This window comes from Gobio gobio (assembly GCF_949357685.1).
Source record: "Gobio gobio genome assembly, chromosome: 17".
NCBI lineage: Eukaryota > Metazoa > Chordata > Actinopteri > Cypriniformes > Gobionidae > Gobio > Gobio gobio.
In genome coordinates this window covers 48,646,126-48,670,679 of record NC_137110.1, presented here as the reverse complement: position 1 = coordinate 48,670,679, position 24,554 = coordinate 48,646,126, and the positions used below count along the sequence as shown (strand labels likewise).

Below are 24,554 nucleotides of genomic sequence, written 5' to 3'. Positions count from 1 at the left end.
AATGCTTCGTCCCATGCTGGGATGAGAAGGGTGTGTATGGGAGGGTTTGGGTGGGTCAGGACGGCCTATTTAAAGCTTGATTCACCCACGGAAAGACAGAACAAAAGGTTGGAGGGGGGTCTTAAAACTCACAGATAATAAACACTTATTACTGGTTTAACCGCAGATTTAATCTGAACTAGATAGAAGAGTTCGTCAGGACAAACTTTAAAGTTGGCTTGACAAAGTCTGACCAGAAAGTTTGAATTACATTCAAGACGGATGGATGGATGGATGGATGGATGGATGGATGGATGGATGGATGGATGGATGGATGGATGGATGGATGGATGGATGGATGGATGGATGGATGGATGGATGGATGGATGGATGGATGGATGGATGGATGATGGATGGATGGATGGATGGATGGATGGATGGATGGATAAATGCGTTTTTACCAGATTCAGCGCATCTTGAACTTGTAACTACACTAGAAGTTTTGGGACGCCTCACTCATCCATGTCTTTATGGAGCGACGCTTTGTGCACTGGTGCTGGGACAGGAAGGGGCCGTCCCCAAACTGTTCCCACAAAGTTGGGAGCATGAAATTGTCCAAAATGTCTTGGTATGCTGAGGCATTAAGAGTTCTTTTCACTAGAACTAAGGGGCCAACCCCTGAAAAACAACCCCACCCCATAATCCCCCCTCCATCAAACTTTACACTTGGCACAATGCAGTCAGGTAAGTCCCGTTCTCCTGGCAACCACCAAACCCAGACTCAGAGAACACGTCTCACTGCTCTAGAGTCCAGTGGCGGCGCGCTTTACTCCACTGCATCCCACGCTTTGCATTGCACTTGGTGATGTAAGGCTTGGATGAGCTGCTCGGCCATGGAAACCCATTCCATGAAGCTCTACACACTGTTCTTGAGCTCATCTGAAGGCCACAGAAGTTTGGAGGTCTGTAGCGATTGACTCTGCAGAAAGTTGGCGACTTCTGCGCACTGTGACCCTCAGCATGCGCTGACCCCGCTCTGTGATTTCACTTTGTGTCTGAGTTGCTGTTGTTCCCAAGTGCTTCCACTTTGTTATAACACCACTAGTGAGGAAATTTCCTGAATGGACTTATTGCACAGGTGTCCACCGATCACTGTACCACGCTTGAGTTCTCTGAGCTCCTGAGAGCAACACATTCTCTCACTAATGTTTGTAGAAGCGTCTGCAGGCCTAGTGCTGGATTTATACACCTGTGGCCATGAAGTGATTGAACACCTGACATCAATGATTTGGAGAGGTGTCCCAATACTTTTGGCAATATAGTGTATATTAAATGAGTTTTGATGAGGTCCACATGGTTCCTTTGCTTCATCCACGCAGTCGTCATCAGCAGAAAAATCCTTCTAATATGATGATTCGCTTCTCAAACAGCATTTATTTGAAATAGAAATCTTGACATTATGTCTTTACTGTCGCTTTTGACCAATTTAATGTGTCCTGGCTATGTAAAAGTGTTTAAAATGTCTTTATAAAATCATACTGAGCAAACTTTTGAACAGTAGTCATCTGAATCACTGGATCATTAATCCTGATGGACACTTATATTTTACAAGTGGGAGTCAAAGCGACGGTCAAAATAAAGGATCAACATGCAGCATCAATGACAGGTGGTCGTTCACATCGCCTGTAAGCATCCCAGCTTAAAGAAGCGTCCCTGGACATGAGAATCACCCATATGGTGGACATGAACATGCAGGATTAACATCAACAGCCCAATCAATAGAAGAGAATCTGGCCGTTTCTCTGGCCATCAGTTCAATGGACACAACATTTTCGGCGGACATAAAACATGTTGTACATGTTCCCTTATGGCCTTGCTTTTTAAGACAATTAGAGACAATTGCTAACAACAAGACCTTTTTTCCTTAGAAAAGATCGAACAAAGTACTCTTACAAAACAGAGAGCCTTGCATCTGATAATGGCTCCAGAGTTGGACAGGGAATTCGGCCAGGTTGTTTTGATTAGCGCTGTTTAGTGCATTATAGGAGAATAAACAGGACTAGCTGCGTATCGTTAGGCGGGACAGATGCTTTTAATTAAGCTGGATATGTCTTGTGAGCCGTGGAGTAATTTCTTGCGCTGGAAAGTAGGTAATGGCTGTTTCTGAGAAAGCAAGAGCCATCTTGGCGTTTTGGGCCGTTCCCGCAGAAAGACGGACATCTGTCGTCTGCCGTGGAGGGGTGAGGAGGCCGCGGCTTCGTTAGCGATAGCGCAGGCTAATTGGCGGGACGTGTTGTGATGAAGGGGGGGGTGTTTGGGTGGCTGACACTGGAGACGCAGGCAGACCATCACATTCCCACAGAACGAGTCCAAGAAACGATCAAAAGGAGAGTCAGTTCAGGATAACGTTCCCAATCCATCCTAACCTACACTGTTCTGGGTCGTTTTCAGGAGACAGTGCTATTGTGCAGTAATTAACAAGTAAAAAAATTACTTTAGAAATATCAGCCAATTTATAAGTCCACATGAAGAAAAAAAAATTACAAAAATAATAATTTAATAAAACAAACAAATAAATAAATAATAAATAAATATAATCGTTATATCATTGTTTTTTTCCTCGCTTTCTGATTAAATAACATGTAAAAACTTACTTAAAAAAAATATCAGCCAATTTATAAGTCCACAAAAAAACAAACAAAAATAAATAAATATTGTTTATTTAAAAAAAAATTATAGAAATAAATATTGTTTATTTTAAAAAATAATTTATAAAATATTTTAAATGCATTTTCTGAGAACATTCCCTGTTATATCATTGTTTTTCCTCGCTTTCTGATTAAATAACATGTAAAAAAGCCAATTTATAAGTCCACGAAAAAAAAAAATAATAATAAATAAATAAATAAATAAATATTATTTATATAAAAAATATTTATTAAAATATTTTAAATCCATTTTCTGAGAACATTCTGTTATATCATTGTTTTTTTCTCAATTTCTGATTAAGTAATACATTAAAAAATACTTAAAAAATAATATCAGCCAATTTAAAAATCCACAATGGAAATATATATATATCATTAAGAATATTCCCTATTATATAATTTTTCCCTCACTTTCTGGTTAAAAACACACTAAACAAGGCCAAATTAATTCAATTAACAGGATATATTTGTTTTTTGTTAAAACATGGACTATCAGCCCATTTACGTCCACACTGTTATTAATTAAAAAAAATTTAAATAGATACATTTTTTTATTATTATTATTAATAAAATGTAAATCTATTCATTTAATAAATGACTAAATAATTGATGTATTTTCTCAGAACATTTTCTGTAAGATTTTAAAAAAAGACTAAACCAGTGACACTACCAGAAAGAATTTACTCAGGGATCTATTAATATTAAAACTATACACATTCATAAATTATTGTGATGAAGTTGAAATAACGTAACATTTCAGGGTTCGGCCTAGAGTTATTCGTACTTTGCAAGGCCGTCCTTAGTTCCCATTAGCCTTCCATTGGTCCCCAAACAGAGAGTCCCGTCCAAACACAAATGCAAAAGTAACAAAAAATCTAATCTGTCGACCCCCCCCCCCCCCCCCCCCCCCCCACCCACACCCACACCCACCAGGTGCCTGTATTTCCTCCCTGGAAGCTTCTGCTCCACCCCGAACATGCAGGAAGAATTCCTCGTCGTCTGTAATTTAAATTCATTCCCGGCATTTTCTGCAGGAATTCTTCCTGCCCCCCGTTAAACGCACACACATCCCTCCCTCCAGCAACTTTTATGTTCCCATTATATGGCGTACTCATACCAACAAGCAACCATTCGGCTTGGCTCTTGCAACCTCCCCCTCTTCCGTCTGCACGACAACATCCGACATAAAGTTCTGAACACCATATTCCTCTCAAACATCTTTCTGAAGGAGTAGGCAAAAACATCCAGGCACTGGAGTTGAGGGACGTTACAGACAGCGTGTCTTAAAGAGCGGTTACAGTGGTTTGGAGTCTCTGTTTCCATCAGTGTCACTGCTAATGACTCCTAACTCAACCCAGACTCACACACAGTTCAGAAACACAGTGTTACAAAACTACTCAGGGAGATTATCTGATTCCAGAAATAAAAGCATGACAGCAAACAGAAAATACAATGCTACAAGTCAGTATGTGATTTTATTTAAGCACAGACAACTAATTTAGCATTAGCAAGTCAACGTTCATGTGCTTGAGATTTAGTCTGAGAATAGATTTGTTTTCTTTATGTGCATATACTGTAAAAAGCTGAGAAGCGGACACAGTCATCCGGAAGCGTGGCATTTTCCGCTCTTGCCTTTGACCTGCGTTAGCATAGGTCATCCAATCAAGGGTTGCAAGAAACCCTAAACAAATAAGCTTTGCACATCTTAATAAGCATATTTGCATATATTAACAGTAATTTATGCAAAGCCTGAACACAAGAAATGGCGTTAATGTTAGCTTAGCATTGCAAAATTTGGCGAAATGGCCTAATTTTGACTAATTCAATTTCATGCATATGAGTGGTTTTAATGAAACAAGTTGACCGCATTGACTTCTGTTTGGTTACCCATAATCTTCAAAATATCTCCTTTTGTGTTCAGCAGAAGAAAGAAACTCATACAGGTTTGGAACAACATTAATAAATGATGACAGGGTTTTAATTTTTGAAGAGACATATTTATCAGCTAAATCTAATGTTTTTTTTAGATTTATTGGCTAATGGCAAAGCCTAAATAACGTTTTAAGTGATATTGTGAAGAACGTTTGCACTAACCCATGCACTAAAAGTCAAAAACAACATTAGACCCCATTGACTTTCATTGTATGGACAAAAAAAATATTGAAATGTCATATTTTGTGTTCCTCAAAATGCACACCGGTTTGAAACGACATGAGGGCGATGTTCATTTTTGGGTTTGTGATTTAAACAAACACCCAACCTCAAGTAATAAACATAATATCTAAAGCCCCGTTTCCACCAAAATGACCCAGAACAATTTGTCCCAGGAACTTTTTTCCCGGGAACTCTTTTTCCCCCCACACCATGCGGTCTAAAGGGTCGTAAAGATAAGTCCGGTGACGTAGGACTGCGCGCGACATCCCAGAGCCCACTGGATTTCGTCCTCTGCAAATAAACTAAATAAAGCCCGAACATCATCGTCGGACCATTGGTCATACTTTTTAAACTCCACTGTTGATTTGAATAGCAAACGACTCTTAAGCCGCGTTTCCAACGCAATTACCCGGAACAATTTGTACCAGGAACCTTTTTCCCCCCAGACCTGCTACTGTCTGCGTTTCCACTGCGGTCTAAAGTACAGAGAAAATTAGGCAAATTAGTCCGGTGATGTAGGACTGCGCTCAGCTCCTCCAAGTCAGCGACCGACAGGAATCACTTTTGCGCGACGCTGTCTGCAACAATAACTAGTATGAAGGAGATGCGAGCAGCGCTTTCTTTTGCCGGTTATGTATTGGTTTACTAAAGAGGTCATTAAAGCAGCACTAGGTAACTTTTCAACCTTCATAATATATTTTCAAGACTCTTGTGATGATACATCGACTTACAATAGGTTGAATGACACTTCTGCCATAGCCTGACGGGGTCTGTATCGTTTTTAACCGTACTTTTAAACTTCGGGTTTCGGGTAGTAACCCGAGAACAAAAAGAACTACAAAATTCGACTGCTTTACGGCATATACGTCACTTCCACCACCACCCCCACTTCCTTAAATTCGGACGTGCGAGCCCAACTATCGTTTGTTTGCCGGATGTTATAGTCATGGCCGAAGCAGCACAGAAAAATAACAAAGCAAAGGTTTTGTCGGAGGAAAGCAAAAAAGAGGAAACGAGAAAGTGATCGAATTAAAGGCAGGACGAGGATCAACATTGGGCCGGCGTTTGCTCGTTGGCGTGAGCTGAAGGAGGAGGGGCTACATTCCTGCAAGTAAATACATAAGACGCACAAAATCATATTTTAGGATACCTAACATGTCTGTGATATTTGTTTATTTGTCTAGCCTCAAGCTATAATGCAAATCGATTTTTCAAATTTGCAGATTCATCTATGGTAGCTTGATATTATAATATTGACGATATATGGTCATTACCTACCACTCAAACATTGAATTGAAGTATCATATAGATTCCGTAAAACGGTAACCAATAGACTAGGCTACTATAATGGCTACTATAAAAAAACGTGAGCATCGCGATCACTTGGTGTTTGAAAAAAAATAAAACCCATGAAATTATATTCATATGACATGCTGAAACATATGCCACTGTACCTGGGATGAAGACATTTCACACGCAACGCAAGCAGAACACCTGCATGTGAACTCCAGCTGTGTTCAGGGCTATCATAGTTGTCATGTCAACAAATGCACGTGCGATGCATCCACTGATGTAAGATGACAACAGTTTACGACAGTAGTAGAGGACAATACTGTTTCCCAACTGTAGGGGGACCCTGAGAGCAAAACCCACCTAGTGCTGCTTTAACAAAACTCCGGAAAAGAGACATATTCTGAAATCTCGTAAAGCTAGATATAAAATAAGACGACGTATGTTATGATCAGCTATTACGGACATTGACCGCGCGATTGCTAAGACGAACGCACGCCATCGGATAGAAAGAGCAAGACTGATATTTACTGAATGCAGAACGAACCTTGCAAAAGACTTTTAAAAATACCGGTTGAAATAAAATGCTCCGTGAGCTCAACCAATCAGCATGTTCAGCGCCCCAAGTCCCACCCCTGAAAGTTCCCGAACTTTGAAAAAGTACCACCTCGGGAGCAGGGCCGTTTGGAGGGGGAAATATTTACCCGGAACTTCATTTAGACCCTGGTTCCTGCGGTCGAAACACACCGCGTACCACCCCAAAGTTCCTGGGGAAAGTTCCTGCAGTGGAAACGCGGCTTTACTGCACGCACCACAAGAGACTTTTAGGTTGAAATAAAATGCTGCATGAGCTCAACCAATCAGCATGTTCAGCGCCTAAGTCTCACCCCCGAAAGTTCCTATACTTTGAAAAAGTACTACCTCGCAAGCAGGGCCATTTTGAGGGGGAAATCTTTACCCGGAACTTTATTTAGACCCAGGTTCCTGTGGAGTACCACCCCAAAGTCCCTCGTTCCTGGAACGCGGCTATAGAGACGTTTGAACTGACCTTGCAAGCACACAGATTTTAACAACCCGTAGCATTGTGCCGCCAAATTTCGCATAGGACAACAGCACTCATTTTTAATATTTAATATGACAAGAAATAAGGGTCTTTTTCCAGCAGTCGTGCTGGTCTCCATATGCTTTTCATTATATAATTTGCCATTTTCAGAGTTGGGTTGCAGCCAGTGTAAACAAGCACAATGTGCCCTCAGGACGTAGAGAGATGCAGTTATGTCGCAAACTTTTGTAAAACTTGCGTGTACACTCATCATCACGGGACCGTTCGAAGTCCGTGTCGATGTGTGTGTCCGTGTGTCCGATCAACACCTACAAGGAGGAAGTTCTGCCACAAACTCCTACAGAGAAGTGTGTCTCAACTTACAGCCGTGTGCAGGAAAAGAATCGGAGTAAGTGCAGGCGGTTAAAGTCAACTGTAGGAGCGCGGCAAAGCCACACATCTGGTCCAACAGGTTCTGAGGGAGACGCTCACACTTGCTCGACTGTCAGTTCGGTTGCATGAGTCAGTCACTCAACGGAGACAAACACGCACACTTGCTCGCACACACCTGCGATTACACGGCATGCAAAAAATGGACTTGCTGTGAGAACGAGTTAAGATAGGGGATGGTTTTGATAAGGAGATGCGATAGTTGCATATCAGCCTTCCGAAAACACAGTGAGACGCACATGCTATCTTTACAAACAATATGAATAAAACGTTGACTGATTTTGCAACCGGCCACATGGTGCATTAATAATAAAGTAGTGTGCTGATAAAAAAAGTCAATATTCTCATACGGCTTTGTTTAGCTCTTCTCAACAGACCCGTCACTTGAAACCGCATTGAGAGTTTCACAGCAGAGGATTTAAATATGAAAAGAGCTCTGCGGAAACTTCACACACATCGCTGTTGTTCTGTCACGCCAATTTGCCAGATAAGTGTGGTTATGAAAAGAGGGGAACTGTCTGTTTCGAGCAAATGACAAAGACAAACATTCGAAGAGTGAGACAGGTGTTTTCAAAGAGTCTTCTCAGAGGAAAGCTGTCGGTTGGCCTGCTCTTTTTTTTGTTGATTTTTACACAGACTGATTGAGCACTACTGTTTCTGTGAGCATTTATTTTAAAAAGGAATCTTTATACACATGACTTGTCTAAGTTCACCACGCCTCACTGGAAGGGCACGCGTGTAGTGAAGTGTACAACTCAACGGCATAAATGGGGAGTCTTGGTCAACGCAATTCAAGAGTGTTGAGTTTTTATTCCTACAGCTTTAAACCAATATTACACATATCTATAAAGAATATCGATCCCAGAGCCTAACCACTATATGATAAAAAACAAACCCCTTTATAAAAGCTTAACACATCTTTTTAAAAAGTGGAACCAAACACCATAATTGTACCAATATTTACAAATCCCATTAAATTACAACATAAATTAGAAAATATTTACATTTGGGGAAGGACAAATGGAACATTTAACTTCTAGTCTGACGTAAAGGCATCAAAAAGATGCCAAACTGAACATGCACACACACATACACACACACACACACACGCACCCAACCGTATGATATTTGATCATTTTAACTTAATCAAAACTCCAACAAGGACTGTTCTCAGTTGTTCAAAAAGTGGAAATGTAAGCCAAATGTCCAATTGATGGGTGGATACCCAGACGGCAACAGTGTCTGCCCAGATCCGGGCCACATCTGGTACATGCCAGATGTGGGCCGGATCTGGGCCGACACCATGTCGCTGTCTGGGTATAGGGTTGTTTGGTAATCATGTATCTCCAGGCACACAAAACACACACTCGTGCCAACAACACTCCCACAAACAGAAGAACAATAACACTGCGTCCAATGAAGTCAAGCGTAGAACAAGCAATAATGTCTCAAACATAAATCACATCATTGGTAAGTCCATAAGGAGGTCAGCACCGAGGAGGAGGACACAGAGAAACAAAACTTCCTCCTCCCAGATTGGTAGCGAAAGAAAACATTGTTTAAAATCCACATTAACTCTTGAAATGGTGTCTTTGGGAAACTCAACGACTTCCTCTTTGCAGTTCCCCTCTGAGAGACAACTTCCTGGTCGGATCGCCCGATACACAACTCTCTCTCTCTCTCTCTCTCTCTCTCTCGACTAAGGCTAAGCATTGAAATGTGTTTGTGTGGAGGAGAAAGTGCTGGAAGACCAAGACGTGGACCGAAAGGGCTTTGAGTTTGATGTCGGAAAACAAAGCAGAACGGAAACTACGACAACGACGACGACGAGTCAGATCTGGTAAAAACTGGTAATTCCGCTACAAAAAAACGGTTATTGCGTTCAAATGGTCCAATCCAGTTCCACCTCGACTCAACGAGTCTCACTTTCTGTGCTTGTCCATCTTGTCCACTTTGTTGGAGCCGTCGGAAGACGCCTGCGAGGAGTCTCCGGTCGAACTCATGTACATTTTGTCCACCTGCTTGAGCGCCTCGTTGAGGTAGTTTTGCAGCGAGGTCATGGCCGCACAGATGGCCGGAGAGCCGAAGCCATGGGTGATGAGGCTGAAGTGAGTCAGGCAGCTTTGAATCCCCGGCTCGAGAATGGGAGCTGGCCTAGAGTTTCCCAGAGGAGATCGGTCCTGAGTCAGCAAGTCGGTGAACTCCTTACAGATTTGCCTGAAAGATTAGATGACCGGTTATTAAGTATTAAAGCATAAAGCAGACGTTTCAGAAGCTTTCTCACAGACTGTCGACTAGGCGAAGCAGGGGACTCATTCTTAATGGCGCCATCCAAATGGGCTTGGCCACCCTAACCTTAATGCTTCAAGAGCTTCTGTGAAATGGGAGGAACAAACGGACGGTTACTCACTTGGCTGCCAGAAGCATGGTTTTGCGAGAGTTGATCTCATTGCGCTCCACGTGCGGCCGGCCGAGGTATTCCGCGATGGCCTTGGCGGGAAACTCCGTCTCGCAGACATACCCGAAATCTCTCGCCAGGTGTACGGCCTCACCTGCAGACAGGATCAGATGTGAATCAGGTGACTCACGTATATAGCGTGTGACTGAACCACACAGATGAGTCACAGACTCGATCTGACTCAAAACGGCATCACAGAAAGAATCGTCAGCTAAGATCAACTGGGATGAATAGACTCTCTCTTGTGGATAGCGCTGGTCACACTGCATGTCTTTAATGAGCCTTTGTAGCTGAAGGCGTCTAGCGGTCCCCTGGACCCAACAGGCTCTTATTGATAGACTAGCACATTATTCACAGTCGTCGTCTTTAAGGTCAGTCTCTCCTCTTGGCTAGCGAACATGTGATAACAAGCCCTAATTCAGCTTTGAAGGTCTGTAAATAACTACGCCTTCTAGTCATGTTCCTGCTTCAGACCCATGCTCCCATTAGTGGTGAGAATGGTGACATTAAAAGAGAAAGCTAAAAGTATTCCGCATCGCTCCTGGTGCTAGTTAACTCGTGATCTTTACGCTCATGTCTCTGTGACTCAACGGTTCGCTACGCTCATGCGAAAGGTAAAAGCGGAGATGAAATGTCAGGAAATTAAAGCTCGCTTACATGCGCACTTGAGACTCTGCTGCCAATACACCAGTGGTGCTAACGTGATCTATGTTTTGAATTATTACTAGCTCTATGGAAGTTTTAATGGATTGGTAACAGGTTACAAGTGAACTGCAAGCACAGGGAGGATCGATTAACCCTTCCGTGTTGTTGTGGGTCATTTAGAACCAATTTTATTGCAACTTAAGGCTGAAATAGTGAAAATAGTTACTGGGCATCATAGACTAAATGACCGATGAACGCCAGACTTTAACAAACTTGATTCTATTCTTTGATTGTACTATATTTTAGTTTGATAATGTTTGTTTTTATTTAATATTTTGTATTTTTAGGGGGTTTTATGAAACTAAGTGATATTTATGCAGTAGTTATAAACCACTTTTTGAGCATGGACCTGAAAATGTAATTTCCAACTTAAAGGCTCATAAATCTTGAATGCTTTGGATCACAGATTTGAGTTTGGTCTCTTTTAAAGACGACACATGGCAGATTATTGCTAAAATGAATATTTTTTTTAAATGTGACATTTATTGTTATGAAAAATGCACATTTCAATATAATATAAAATATATATTTTCAACGTTTTACGCTAAAAGATAAATCTATTAATCTAAACAAGTTGTTTACCAAATTTGATTTTCATATTTAAAAAAAAAAGAGCTTTCAGTGAGATTTTGTTTGTGTGCAGTACCAAACGCTTCCACTAAATGAAATTCGTCTCTCATTCATTTCCAATGGGCTTATTTTTGACCACGAACAATACTAGTGTAACTATTTAGGACTATTTAATTTTTTCGGATCATGTCCATGATTTGTGTGTGTGTGTGTGTGTGTGTGTGTGTGTGTGTGTGTGTGTGTGTGTGTGTGTGTGTGTGTGTGTGTGTGTGTGTGTGTGTGTGTGTGTGTGTGTGTGTGTGTGTGTTCACACAGCAAGTGCCAAAATCTTTACCAAGTTCCGTATCATTCCGATGAAGTAAAACATTTTTAGAGTAAAATTTTTCAGTCAATAACAGCACCAGAAGGCTAAGAGACGCGCGACAAATGAAAACAATATGTGTTCTAAAATCGTCTCAAAATATCAAAAATCCTCCAAGTAGATTAAATCAAAGTTTAAAGCTAAAATATCACAGTCTGTGCTCATTATACACTTCACGATTTTTGAAATATGTCAATTTGGATTGGCCAAAATCTGCTGACAAGCTCTAACTTTTCTGACTCCTCCAGACTGCAAATCATGTGGATCCAGCCTTTAACATTCACTTGCCCGTCTAGAACTTCAAGATATCCTCCAAAGATTGGAATACAGGTATGCTCATGTTCTTAGCGCTCATACCCAACCTCTGCCCTGTGGCTGGTTTTACAGTAACACATACAGTAAAGCGCTTACCTTCCACCAGGGCGGTTAGTAAGGTGACGTTAGCAGCCTTTCTGCGACCCGCTGGCAAGTTCAGCCCAATTTTATCCAGTTTCTCCCTCAGGGATCGGCCGCCGTTCTTCGATTTTGCCCTTTGTAATAAAATGAACAAAAATTAGCACATTGAAAATTGCAAATATCACTAGTGACCTTTTGCTATCAATCCTATCTTAATAACTGTTATCATCCGTCATATTATCAGACAAGATCTTGTACATGTTTGCCAAGAAACCCAGATGATATATTATCATTATTATTATTAGTGGTAACACTTTCGTTCAGGGTCTAATTCTCACGATTAACAAGTTGCTTATTAGCATGCATATTGAGGAAATTGGCTGTTTATTAGTACTTATAAAGCAGATATTAATGCATGACCATATTCTACATCTCTTAATCCTACAAATACCTTACTAACTATTAATTTGTTGAGGCAAAAGTCATTGTTAATAGTGAGAATTTGACCCTAATCTAAAGTGTGAGCTTATTATTATTATAGTCATGGTTATATTATCACTCAGCTGTTAATATAAAATTGGATATACAAGTATGTCCAACTTCACGTCACGTATACTGTAAACTCTATTATCGCCCAGATGTAATCTGCATTGTTAATGTTAATGTTATCTCAAAATCTTCATGCCTTATAGTTGCATTTTGCAGATTACAGCGATAATAGAGTTTACAGTATACGGTCACACTTTAGATTACGGTGCAATTCTCACTATTAACTATGACTTTTGCCTCAATAAACTCCTAATTACTGCTTATTAATAGTTTGTAATGTATTGGGTAGTATTAAGAGATGTAAAATATGGTCATGCAGCTCTGAAAAGCGCTAAATAAATACATTCGACAGCATTTTTTTCTCTTTTCCAAATAGCAGAAACTGCATTTTTCACTAAAATCTCCGTCTTTATTTTAACGGCATGTTCTGTAAAGCTGGTGTGAGTGAAAGGCTCAATTATTGCAGGTGAAACACATGGGTTTTATTTGTTTTGTTTGTGTTATACAACTTCGAGGCCATTACGGAAAGAGGTTTTGGACCCAGGTTCACATGAATAAACAGGCTCATGAAATAAAATGATGTCACAGCTCGAGTGTTTAAAATGCAGCGCAACATAAACGCATACAGGCGCAGGCGAAAGCCCCACTTGCTCTTTCGGCCTCTGTGATATGCATGACTAGAGTTGTGGCCTGGCATCACCCTTCACTTGTGGGGAAAGGGATTGTTAGCAGGAGGCATGAGTAAGTGCCCCCTTTTTCCGTCCGCCCCCCGCCCCCCCCAACGCTTGAGCTATATGACCTACTTAACCAATATCAGTGTGTTTGCGTCAGACACATGGGAACGGAACAAATATTCCCAGTAATAAAGGGTAATGATAGTAGGTTATGTCAGTTGTTATGAAATTAAAATCATCTCATCTATACGCACGCAAATGAACCTGCATATTTGGATAAACATACACACATAATCTAACTTTTTATTTACTATGATTTCCAAATGCACGTGGGAATTTCACACACACACACACACACACACACACACACACACACACACACACACACACACACACACACACACACACACACACACACACACACACACACAAATCACATTTCTCCCCAAAATCAAGATATAAAACATAAGAAATTACATGTTGCATTCTGACAATTTTCATGATAAGCATACTTTTGATTTTATAAGTTATTTTAATTTATTTTTACTGTAGTGTTTAAATTACGGTAATACTTTTAATTCAATCAGCACAGATGAAAACTACATCTTACGCAATTATAATAAATCAATATTTGGTCACACTTTATTTTAGGGTCCAATTCTCACTATTAGTAGTTGCTTATTATCATGCATATTATAGGCTGTTTATTAGTACTTATAAAGCACATATTAATGCATGACCATATATTTTATATCCCTTAATCCTAAACTTAACAACTATCTTACTAACTATTAATACACAGTCATTAGGAGTTTATTGAGGCAAAAGTCATAGTTAATAGTGAGAATTGGACCCTAAACTAAAGTGTGACCAAATATTTTATGGTTATCAAAATCATTATTTTGCATTATAATATTGATCAATTGTTATGAAAATAACGTCACAATGGTATTTGAAATATGCTTCTGATTTTTGGCTGAAATATGACCTGGACAAGTTCTTGACAGGTTTCACAAGATTCACCCACCAAGCGTTTTGTTGTTTGCTCCAGTCTACAATATATCAATAGCATTCATATTTTCATAATAGCTCACCTGCGTAAAACCCCTCCGAGCAGGGATGCGTTTAGACACTCCGGCGGGGACAGGCGTCTCTGAACTTCAGCCACAGTCACTTTGTACTTGGAAGTGGAGCTGAGCAGAGAGAGACGGCCAGGTACGGAGCAGAAGACCTCGGTGGGATTTGACACCATTCCCAGCAGGGCCTCTTTCTGGAAGGGAATTCCAAACGCATTACCCTTTGGCAGGGACACCGGACCTGGAGATGAGAAATATATCGGCGCGGTCAAACAAACAGATTCAGAAATACAGACGAGACAGAAATAAACAGGAGCACATTTTCATTACTCTGTTCGAAAATTCCAGTAACACTTTACAATAAGGTCCTATTAGATAACGTTGCTTAATGCATTAACAATGCGCAATACATATGTTCTAGTATTTAATAATCGTAGTTAATGTTAGATATGCAACTGTTAACTCAGGTTCATTAAATAGCATTAACAGATACAACTTTTGATGTACTAATACACATTAAAATAGATGCTTTAGAAGTGTTTTTCACTGTTAACTCACGTAGTAAACTGATGTTAACAAATGAAACCTTTTAAAAAAGGTGTTTGCAACATGCACAACATGCATTCACACTATACAGAGCTAATGATTGTGGATAACAGCCCAGATCATTTGATGAGAAATGTGTGAGTTCATTTTAACGAAGATTTGATTTTGACTGACTTTAGTCTCTGAGCAAATCTGATCACGGTTTTATTTTTCAACTTGAAGGAGGTTAAGCTTCACCAGCATAAGATCAGTAATGACAGTTTCTTTAGAGTGAGAATAGAAAAAAAAAAATTAAGTACAATCAACTTGGATGTTTCAACAAGTCATTTCAACAAATTACATTAAGTGACTTAAAAAATGTGTTAAATCTCGTATAACTAAAAAAAAACTGTAAAAAAAAAACTTTTTGATGAGCAATGTAAAAACATATATACACTTTGCAAATACACTTTAAAAATATATATATATGTGTATGTATTTGCAAAGTGGAGGCTGTGATGCTATAGATAAAGATGTTTATGATGTGACATCAATTTTGACATGAACCAGAACGGGACAGCGGACCGCAGAGCAGTCACCCATGCTATAATCATGCCGACTAAAATATTGACATAGACATTAATTCAGCAAGACACTCTGGTAACTCGAAAGAATCTCTAAATTACTGACTGACTAAAATGCATGGCAGAATCTGTCAATCAACTCCTGACCACAACACACAGCAGACGCTGCGCACCAAAAACACCTCATTATACTGCAAGAAACCAGCAAACAATCTCCAAAATATAGCATGTGTGCCGAAGATTGATCGGGCGTTCAATCGATCTTGCAAATGTAATCTTTAGCGCATCTGTATGGTGGGTGTTTTTGCAGGAATCTCAAAAGTAAGAGCAAAAGATCACATGGCACTATATGGCACTAAAAGTGGTTATTGGTCGTAATCATAGGGGAACCATTTTTGGTGCTGTATAGCAAATATCTTAACATGTTCTGTATGCTATATAGCACCTCAGTCACCAAAGAACCGCTGAAGAACCAAGAATTGGTGCTATACAGCACTTAAAGTAGTTCCCCCATGATAATGAGCCAAAGAACCCATTTTAGTTCTATATAGCGTTGCAAGGCTGTTCTGATAGAAGCTTATTTTAAAATGCTAATCATGCATATGTTCATGCATAGTTATTTTAGCAAAATAAATAGGAATGTCAACTTTTAAAAAGGAAGGAAAATACGCCTTTTGATGTTAAAGGTCATGCAGGTCCAGTTAAACTCTATGGTATTGTGGTGCACATGCATTTGGAGAAGCTAGTCAAATGAGATGTCAACCTCAAACGCCATGAACAAAACTAAAAGACATTGTTTTAAACAATGCAGGCACTTTTATTATATTTTAGTCCTAAATTGTGTCGTTGCTTGAGGGGATGAAGCAAATAAACCATTCATCTCAACAGCTAGTGATACCACAAAACAAACAGACTTTCAAAACTGTTTTTCGGTTTCGCTTATTTAAGAAGATTTCATGTCACAGCACATGACCGAACAAAATACCCATGCATGTTTAAAAGCAGCCACACCCCAACTACAGTTGATTCTTGTCTTCTTGTGTGCGTGTGTGTGTGTAGAGGGGCAGAATTGCTTTCTGACAGTGCTCAGTGCTGTTTCAAAAGACTAAAAAGCAGGCCTAGTCCTCCTCTCTCTGAGCAAACACCATTTTAAGGATTGCCCAACATCTACAACTTTGGCTAGTCTGCCATTTTGAGAGGAATCCTTTCTTTGGCTTCCCATTCATGCTGAAAGAGTGGCAGAATGCCCCGCGGATCAATGCCAGATTAGTTCAATGGAACACATGACCAAGAGGATTAGTGATGTATGAACCAGTACCACCTCAGCTACGCCTACCTCAACCTGGAGCCTGACTTATAGTTTCCACATAAACTTCCCCTGACAGCAAAGGTGCGAGATTTTCGTCTTTAACGCGGTTTAATCACGTCGCTTCTGGGTCAAGGTTAATACTAAAAAAGGATAAGATTGCAAATGCAAAATGATCAAGAATCAAATTTCACTAGTATCTGTTCACCTGTAGTGTGTGCATAAACTTCATATAATATTATTTGATAACACTTTAGTTTAGGGTCCAATTCTCACTATTAATAGTTGCTTATTATCATGCATAATACTATATGTTCATGAGTACATATAAAGCACATATTAATGCATCCTACCCTGTAAAAAGTGATCAGTTGACTTAACTTAAAATTATGAAGTAATATGAACTAAAAAGTGAAGTTGTGTGGAATTGTCAAGTCCACATAACTTAATTTTTTCAAGTATGCATGACGTTTATTACTTAATTTTAAGGCAACGTGTTTCCTCGCTTTTTTTAATGTAACTCAACTGATCACTTTAGGAGTTTATTGAGGCAAAAGTCATAGTTAATAATGAGAATAGGACCTTGATCTAAAGTGTGATCTGTTATTTTAAAAAAGCATGCAAATCCTTTATCATTATTATGTACACAGCTTTAATGAGCTCATATTTATTGAGAGACAACATGGATTTTTAATGTTTAATCACGTCACTTCTGGGTCAAGATTAATACTAAAAAAGGATAAGATTGCAAATGCAAAATGATCAAGTATCAAATTTCACAAAATGATAGAGGGATTTTTGACACCTGTAGTGTGTGCATAAACTTCATATAATATTATTTGATAACACTTTAGTTTAGGGTCCAATTCTCACTATTAATAGTTGCTTATTAGCATGCATATTACTAGGATATATGCTGTTTATTAGTACATATATAAAGCACATATTAATGCATGACCATATTCTACATCCCTTAATCCTACCCTGTAAAAAGTGATCAGTTGACTTAACTTAAAATTATTAAGTAAAATAAACACATAAAAGTTCACATAACTTAATTTTTTCAAGTATGCATGACGTTTATTACTTAATTTTAAAGGCAACAGGTTTCCTCGTTTTTTGGAATGTAACTCAACTGATCACTTTAGGAGTTTATTGAGGCAAAAGTCATAGTTAATAGTGACAATAGGACCTTGATCTAAAGTGTGATCTATTATTTGAAAAAGCATGCAAATCCTTTATAATTATTATATACACAGCTTTAATGAGCTCATATTTATATAGTTTTTTTTTACTTTCATTTGTCACAGGAACATTTAAAGCTAAAGGTGATTAAAAAGATTATACACTTTCCCTTAAACATTCATTTCAATTTGAACCTATACGCAAAGATGAATTTATGTTAGGAAATAAAAATGCAACCAACCTTTTTTGATGACTGTATGATCAGGCATGACACTGTGATCACCTTCATGCTGCAAGAAAGGACCAGGAAATGCATCACTGTCTACTCAATCCCAAACAGACGAGTGTTAAATAAGCATTCATCACTCACCTGAACGTCATCCATTCCGTGGCCTATGTCGTGCAATCCAATGCTGTCGCCTATGGAATCGATTCCATGGATGTGTGGAGGCAGCAGATCCGGTCTCCTGAAGCCATCCCGCCGCATCCCGGACGAGCCCCCTTCCAGGCCCAGGATGGGGCTGCCGAGCCCCACGCGGCCGTGGGTCCCGATGGGCTCTTGGCCTTGCCGTCCGGGCCATGACTGCTGCTGATTAGACGTTTGGTGTATGGAGTTGATACTGAACGGGTCGCCCAGATGAGAGTACGGGTCGTTGGATTGGCCGTACGGCAGAGGCTGGTAAGGGGGAGGGAAGTACGGCGGCTGGAACTCCGAGCTGGCTGTGTGTGAGAGGGACGGCGGCGGGCTGTAGAGGTGCTGGCTCACCGCTGGGATGTGAGGTAACCGGGGGTTCCCGTTGCTGCTCACATCATGTCTTTCCTGCTGAAGAAGAAAATGCACCACATTAAAACAACGAGTCTTAATCTACACACTCTGGCCACATGCATATCTGTGGAGGAAAGCAATCTGACAAATGCATAAATGCATGCATTCCACAAGGAAAGCAATTCTCATATGAGATAAAAATAAAAACGTATTTTTAAGTCTTAATAGAAAATGGTTTTCCTGAACATTATTAATATTGGACAAAAATGCATGCATTTAGAGTACTTCAATAGGAAAGCAATTCATATCTGAGGTAATGCACTTTTTTTTAAAGTCGAAATATAAAAATATATATACTTTATTTGGTTTCCTGAGCATTATTAATATTGGACATAAATGTATGAACTATTAATCTTGGACATAAATGCATGCAGTTCACAAGGAAAGCAATTCATATCTGAGGTAACAAACATAAAAATGTATTTTTTAAGTGTAAATAGAAAATGATTTGGTTTCCGGAACATTATTAATATTGGACATAAATGCATGCATTTAGAGTACTTCACAAGGAAAGCAATTCATATCTGAGGTAATACAACATTTTTTATTTTTTTTTAAGTCTAAATATAAAAATATATATCGTATACTTTATTTGGTTCCCTGAGCATTATTAATATTGGACATAAATGTATGAACTATTAATCTTAGACATAAATGCATGCATTTCACAAGGAAAACAATTCATATCTGAGGTAATGAAAAAAAGTCTAAATTGGAAGAAATGCTTTATTTGGTTTCCTGAGCATTATTAATATTGGACATAAATGCATGCATTTAGAGTACTTCACAAGGAAAGCAATTCATATCTGAGGTAATACAAACTCTAAATTGAACAAAATATGTTTTTTTTTTCCTGGAAATAGTCTTGGAAAATTAAAATACATGCATAAACATCATGCTAATTAAAAACCGAGCTTTGCATGTTCTTTCATTTATTTATCATGCAAAATATGTATGCTCAGAAAGCTGAGAATAAATGTCAGTTGTTAGACCCTTAACATGTCCTTCATAACGAATTTGTGACTCCAGCTAATTTACATGTTCTCATATGCAAGATTTCTGTAGGTTACCAAACCAAACATTTTTACAGTGTCATTTGTTCTTTTCCTAATTGGCATGAATTAAACATCAGCAGACATTGAGCTCGTGAGTGCTCTCATGCCTCCTATTGTCTGGTGAAGTTGCTCGGATGGTTCCTGTCACCAGAGACACATGAATGACAATGAGCGGCGGACACTTCTAGACAGCCTAATGGAGACCACATGAAGTTTGCGCTCATATTCATATTGAAAAGCGATATTCGCGAAAACAAGCATGCGCGCGCTCGACTGCGAATAAAAAAGGAACGGAGGAAAATGTGCTTTTTTTAGGGAATCGCATTATAAAGATCGCGTGCAATGATTGCGTTTCCAATTCAATTGTGTGTTTAGGCCTACAGCCTTAGCTACATTATTATTATTAGCTATAAATATAACGTGCAAAAATAAATATTATTAGGCTACACAATTGTTTATGGATTTGCAATGCATTTATAATTTACTAAATGGACACATTAAATAGTTTTCACAGTGAACGCATTTTGGTCTTTGCTCGGTTGCGATGTGCACGCGCGAGGTCATATTTAAAATATCATTCTTTTTTTTCTTTTGTAAAAGCTTTTAAAAAATAGCTTGAATTTTCCTTACTACAAAAATGCAACTTCGTGCATAACTGACCAGCCGGTACTAGTGCATCTAGTTAACTTTCCCCCTGAGCTCACTTTGCACGTTATTTTGGGAATAGAAAATATAAAATATGCATATTTTAAATGATAAACAGACAACGCGTGTGTTTAATTGGTTAAAGCCTGCGCTTCTTACCTCGCAGTCATCCTCATACTTCACGTTATCTGCTAATTTCCACAGCATGTTGGCTTTGCCGCGCGCGAGTCTCAGATGTGTGGAGCTGTGGAGGAGATGAGTGTGTGTGTTCTAGGATATAATCCAGAGAGTCCGGCGCGCGCTGCGCAGAAGTGAAGCATCAACTCGAGCGTTGAAGAAGGGAGGATGAATGAAGAGAAACGAAGAGCAGGGTCGCGGCGGTCCAAACAGAAGCACTCGACTCCCTCTGACGGATCGAGGGCTCAGTCTCGACTCACTGACTCTCTTTGGACTCTCTCTACTATATTTGGATGAACCAGCGGTGGGCGTCGACCTACTGCGCGGATGACGTCAGAGCGAAGACCCTGCCGCTGATTGGCCACTGTCAGAGCGACGGGCCAATCGCAGAGCTGTCCGTCTATGCACATTTATCCTGGACGAAAAGTTGCGATGTTTTGATATATTCACTGAAACAAACTCTACACACACTAATGTTAAATATCGTGCACATTATTATTACTGAAACGAAATACCATTTACTCCCTTAAAATAATCACTAGGCTACTATTAATAATACATATTCGGCCCCTTGACGAATTGAAAAGATAGACAGATAGAACGATATATAGAATGATAGATATAATGAAAGATAGAATGATATAATGATATAACGATATTTAGAATGATAGATAGAATGAAAGATTGAAAGATAGAATGATATAACGATATTTTGAATGATAGATAGAATGAAATATTGAAAGATAGAATGATAGAACGACATATAGAATGATAGATAGAATGAAAGATTGAAAGATAGAATGATAGAACGACATATAGAATGATAGATAGAATGAAAGATTGAAAGATAGAATGATAGAACGACATATAGAATGATAGATCGAATGAAAGATTGAAAGATAGAATGATATAACGATATTTAGAATGATAGATAGAATGAAATATTGAAAGATAGAATGATATAACGATATTTAGAATGATAGAACGACATATAGAATGATAGATAGAAAGATAGAATGATATAACGATATTTGGAATGATAGAATGATAGATAGAATGAAAGATTGAAAGATAGAACGATAGAACGATAAATAGAATGATAGAACGATAAATAGAATGAAAAATAGAAAGCTAGAACGATATATAGAATGATATATAGAACGAAAGATTGAAATATAGAATGATATAACGATATATAGATTGATAGATAGAATTAAAGACTGAAAGATAGAATGATATAACGATAGAATGATAGAACGATAAATAGAATGAAAGCTAGAAAGCTAGAAAACTAGAACGATAGATAGATAGATAGATAGATAGATAGATAGATAGATAGATAGATAGATAGATAGATAGATAGATAGATAGATAGATAGATAGATAGATAGATAGATAGATAGATAGATAGATAGATAGATAGATAGATAGATAGATAGATAGATAGATAGATAGATAGATAGATAGATAGATAGATAGATAGATAGATAGATAGATAGATAGATAGATAGATAGATAGATAGATAGATAGATAGATAGATAGATAGATAGATAGATATGGAGTGCTGCTGTCATTAAAGAAAAAGTTGGACAAACTAAAAATATTAATGTCATTTTTTCTAATTGTTATGCTGATTATACACAAATGCATTAAATTAGACAGTAAAATGCAATATAAAAAACTAAAATGGATGAATAATAATAAATGAATTAATAATAACAAATAAATAGGCCTTACAAAATAAAAGAAAGAAAGAAAGAAAGAAAGAAAGAAAGAAAGAAAGAAAGAAAGAAAGAAAGAAAGAAAGAAAGAAAGAAAGAAAGAAAGAAAGAAAGAAAGAGGATGATGTGTTAATGCAGGTGAATGATCTGTAATTGTGTGTGTGTGTTTCGCATCTGTGTGAGTCTGTGAGAAGTGAAGCGCGCGCGCGGGTTTGCTCGGGCGCGCGTCTGTGATCTGAATGATGTTAGTGTCACATCAGAACCTACTGTAACCCCGAGGGAGAAACATCCACTTATATAACCTGCTGAGATCGCGAGCACAACTCTCTCGAGGCGATAATAACATGCAGGAGTGCCAATCTTCATAAGACAATCATTATTAATATTATTTCACAGAGGCCTGAGAGTCAAGAGCCTGCAGCGCAATCAGAGATCATTTAATAACCGATAAAGCATTAATATGACACTGTAATAATTGTAAGTATTGTCAGTGTTCAATGTCAGATCAAAACTCATAGCCTAAAAAAAAATGATATTAAGGATAGCGTAAAATGTAACATTAGTCCTACACTCTAAAATAAAAAAAATAAAAATAAAAAAAAGGTTCTATATGGCACCAAAAATGGTTCTTGGCTCGTAATCATAGGGGAATTGGTTTGTTGTGCTATATAGCACCTTAGTCAAAGAACCGCTGAAGCACCAGAATTGGTGCTATATAGCACGAAAAAAGGTTCCCCTATGATTACGAGCCAAGAACCATTTTTGGTGCCATATAGAAATTTTTTTATATATATATATTTTTTTCTCCAATTATAAATGCCTTTATAAAAAAAAATCGTAATAGGCTAATTGAACGAAGATATAAGTCTCGTTTAAAATAAATAATAAAATGAAGCACTTTTCAAATGAACAATTCCTGATCATACAGGCCTATCCTGTGCTATCAAATACAACACACATAAATATCATATACGTTCTGTGTTTAATTAACGTGTTCATATATTAAATAAACATGCAAACGGTTAAGGCAATAGATTTTAACCAAACGCATATTCTCACAATTATCTGCTTCTGAAAGATGAGTTGTAACCGTGTAACATTAACAGAGAAAAGGGAAAAACGATAAAAATAGTTTAAAATATTGAACATTAATCAGGCCTATTTTGTGATGTTATACAACCTCAAGCGGATTTCATTTTAAGCGTTTTAATAGCTAATAAAAACATACGGAAATGTATTTTTTTCTTATTTCTTCGAAACGTGTTACATAATACATGCAATTAATAAAATGTGTTTGCGTGTGTTAGTCCAAACAAATGTGTAGCCGACAGAAACACACCGCAGCTCGTGATATTTACAGCCCTTTAACATCATTGAGATGAGCAGATGTGATGCGTCAAATTAAAGACGCTTACATTCGTTGACATGATCACACATCAAATTATAACCAATGAGCAAAATGTTGTGCTTTTATTTTTAAATCTCTTATTTGAGTAAATCCTTCATTTAGACAGAAGCTCATCTCTAATGGGCTAAAGTGTTTAATAACCCGCTCTCCTGCTGTAAATGTACAATTATGATTAAGTGCTTGTGTTTTTTGGACTAAAGGCGTCTGCGAAACTTAAATGATAAATGTTTAGGCGATTAGACAAATGCATTGATTGCTATTGTTTCCTCTAAGAGGATGCGCGCAGGGATTAAGTTCCACACCCTAAGATCAAAGCTCTGCAGTTTTGCTGTTATTATTATTAATAATAATAATAGTTGTTAATATCTTTAGGCTATTCGTTCTGCAAACGAAAGCAAAAGGTTCTGTTTACACGCATTTATTCATGCATGCACACGTTAACACAAATAATAAAACAAATGCTAAATCTAGGACGATTTTTTTTTAAATAGCCTGTTTTTTTCTCCTTGCATAAATAAACTAGGCCTATATTAAAGAAGTGAAAACTCACGCGCCAGTCCAGCCTCTCCAGCAGCGACATCTGCTTGACTAGCCGTTCAGTCCCGCTGTGAAGCAGCGAATGTTCGCATCACGCGCGCTCCTAACGTTCAGTACACCTGGATGCGCCGGGCCGGCAGAGCGCATGCGCGGACTCCTGGAACACCTGAAC

At 38.5% G+C, this 24,554-nt stretch overlaps 1 protein-coding gene across 5 annotated transcripts; it reads right to left on the bottom strand.

Annotated features, from left to right (window-relative positions):
* Positions 1-8,274: 8,274 nt before the first annotated feature.
* tfap2c (transcription factor AP-2 gamma (activating enhancer binding protein 2 gamma)) lies at positions 8,275-24,469 on the bottom strand. 5 transcript variants are annotated; one of them, XR_013818307.1, is made up of 8 exons: positions 20,698-21,002; positions 18,383-18,835; positions 18,254-18,302; positions 14,431-14,653; positions 12,129-12,247; positions 10,034-10,175; positions 8,934-9,840; positions 8,281-8,865 (listed from the first exon to the last, which is right to left on the bottom strand). XR_013818307.1 is itself a non-coding variant. In XM_079840871.1 (7 exons), exons 1-7 carry the CDS (start codon positions 24,423-24,425, stop codon positions 9,546-9,548), a joined length of 1,311 nt encoding a protein of 436 aa, XP_079696997.1. In that variant the 5' UTR covers positions 24,426-24,469; the 3' UTR covers positions 8,275-9,545. The 5 variants fall into 5 exon arrangements, 2 of the variants coding, with proteins under 2 accessions (XP_079696997.1, XP_079696996.1); XR_013818306.1 differs by lacking the exon at positions 20,698-21,002 and adding an exon at positions 24,396-24,456 and having other exon boundaries at positions 8,406-8,865; XR_013818308.1 differs by having other exon boundaries at positions 8,416-8,865; positions 8,926-9,840; positions 20,698-20,976.
* Between the last annotated feature and the right edge of the window lie 85 nt (positions 24,470-24,554).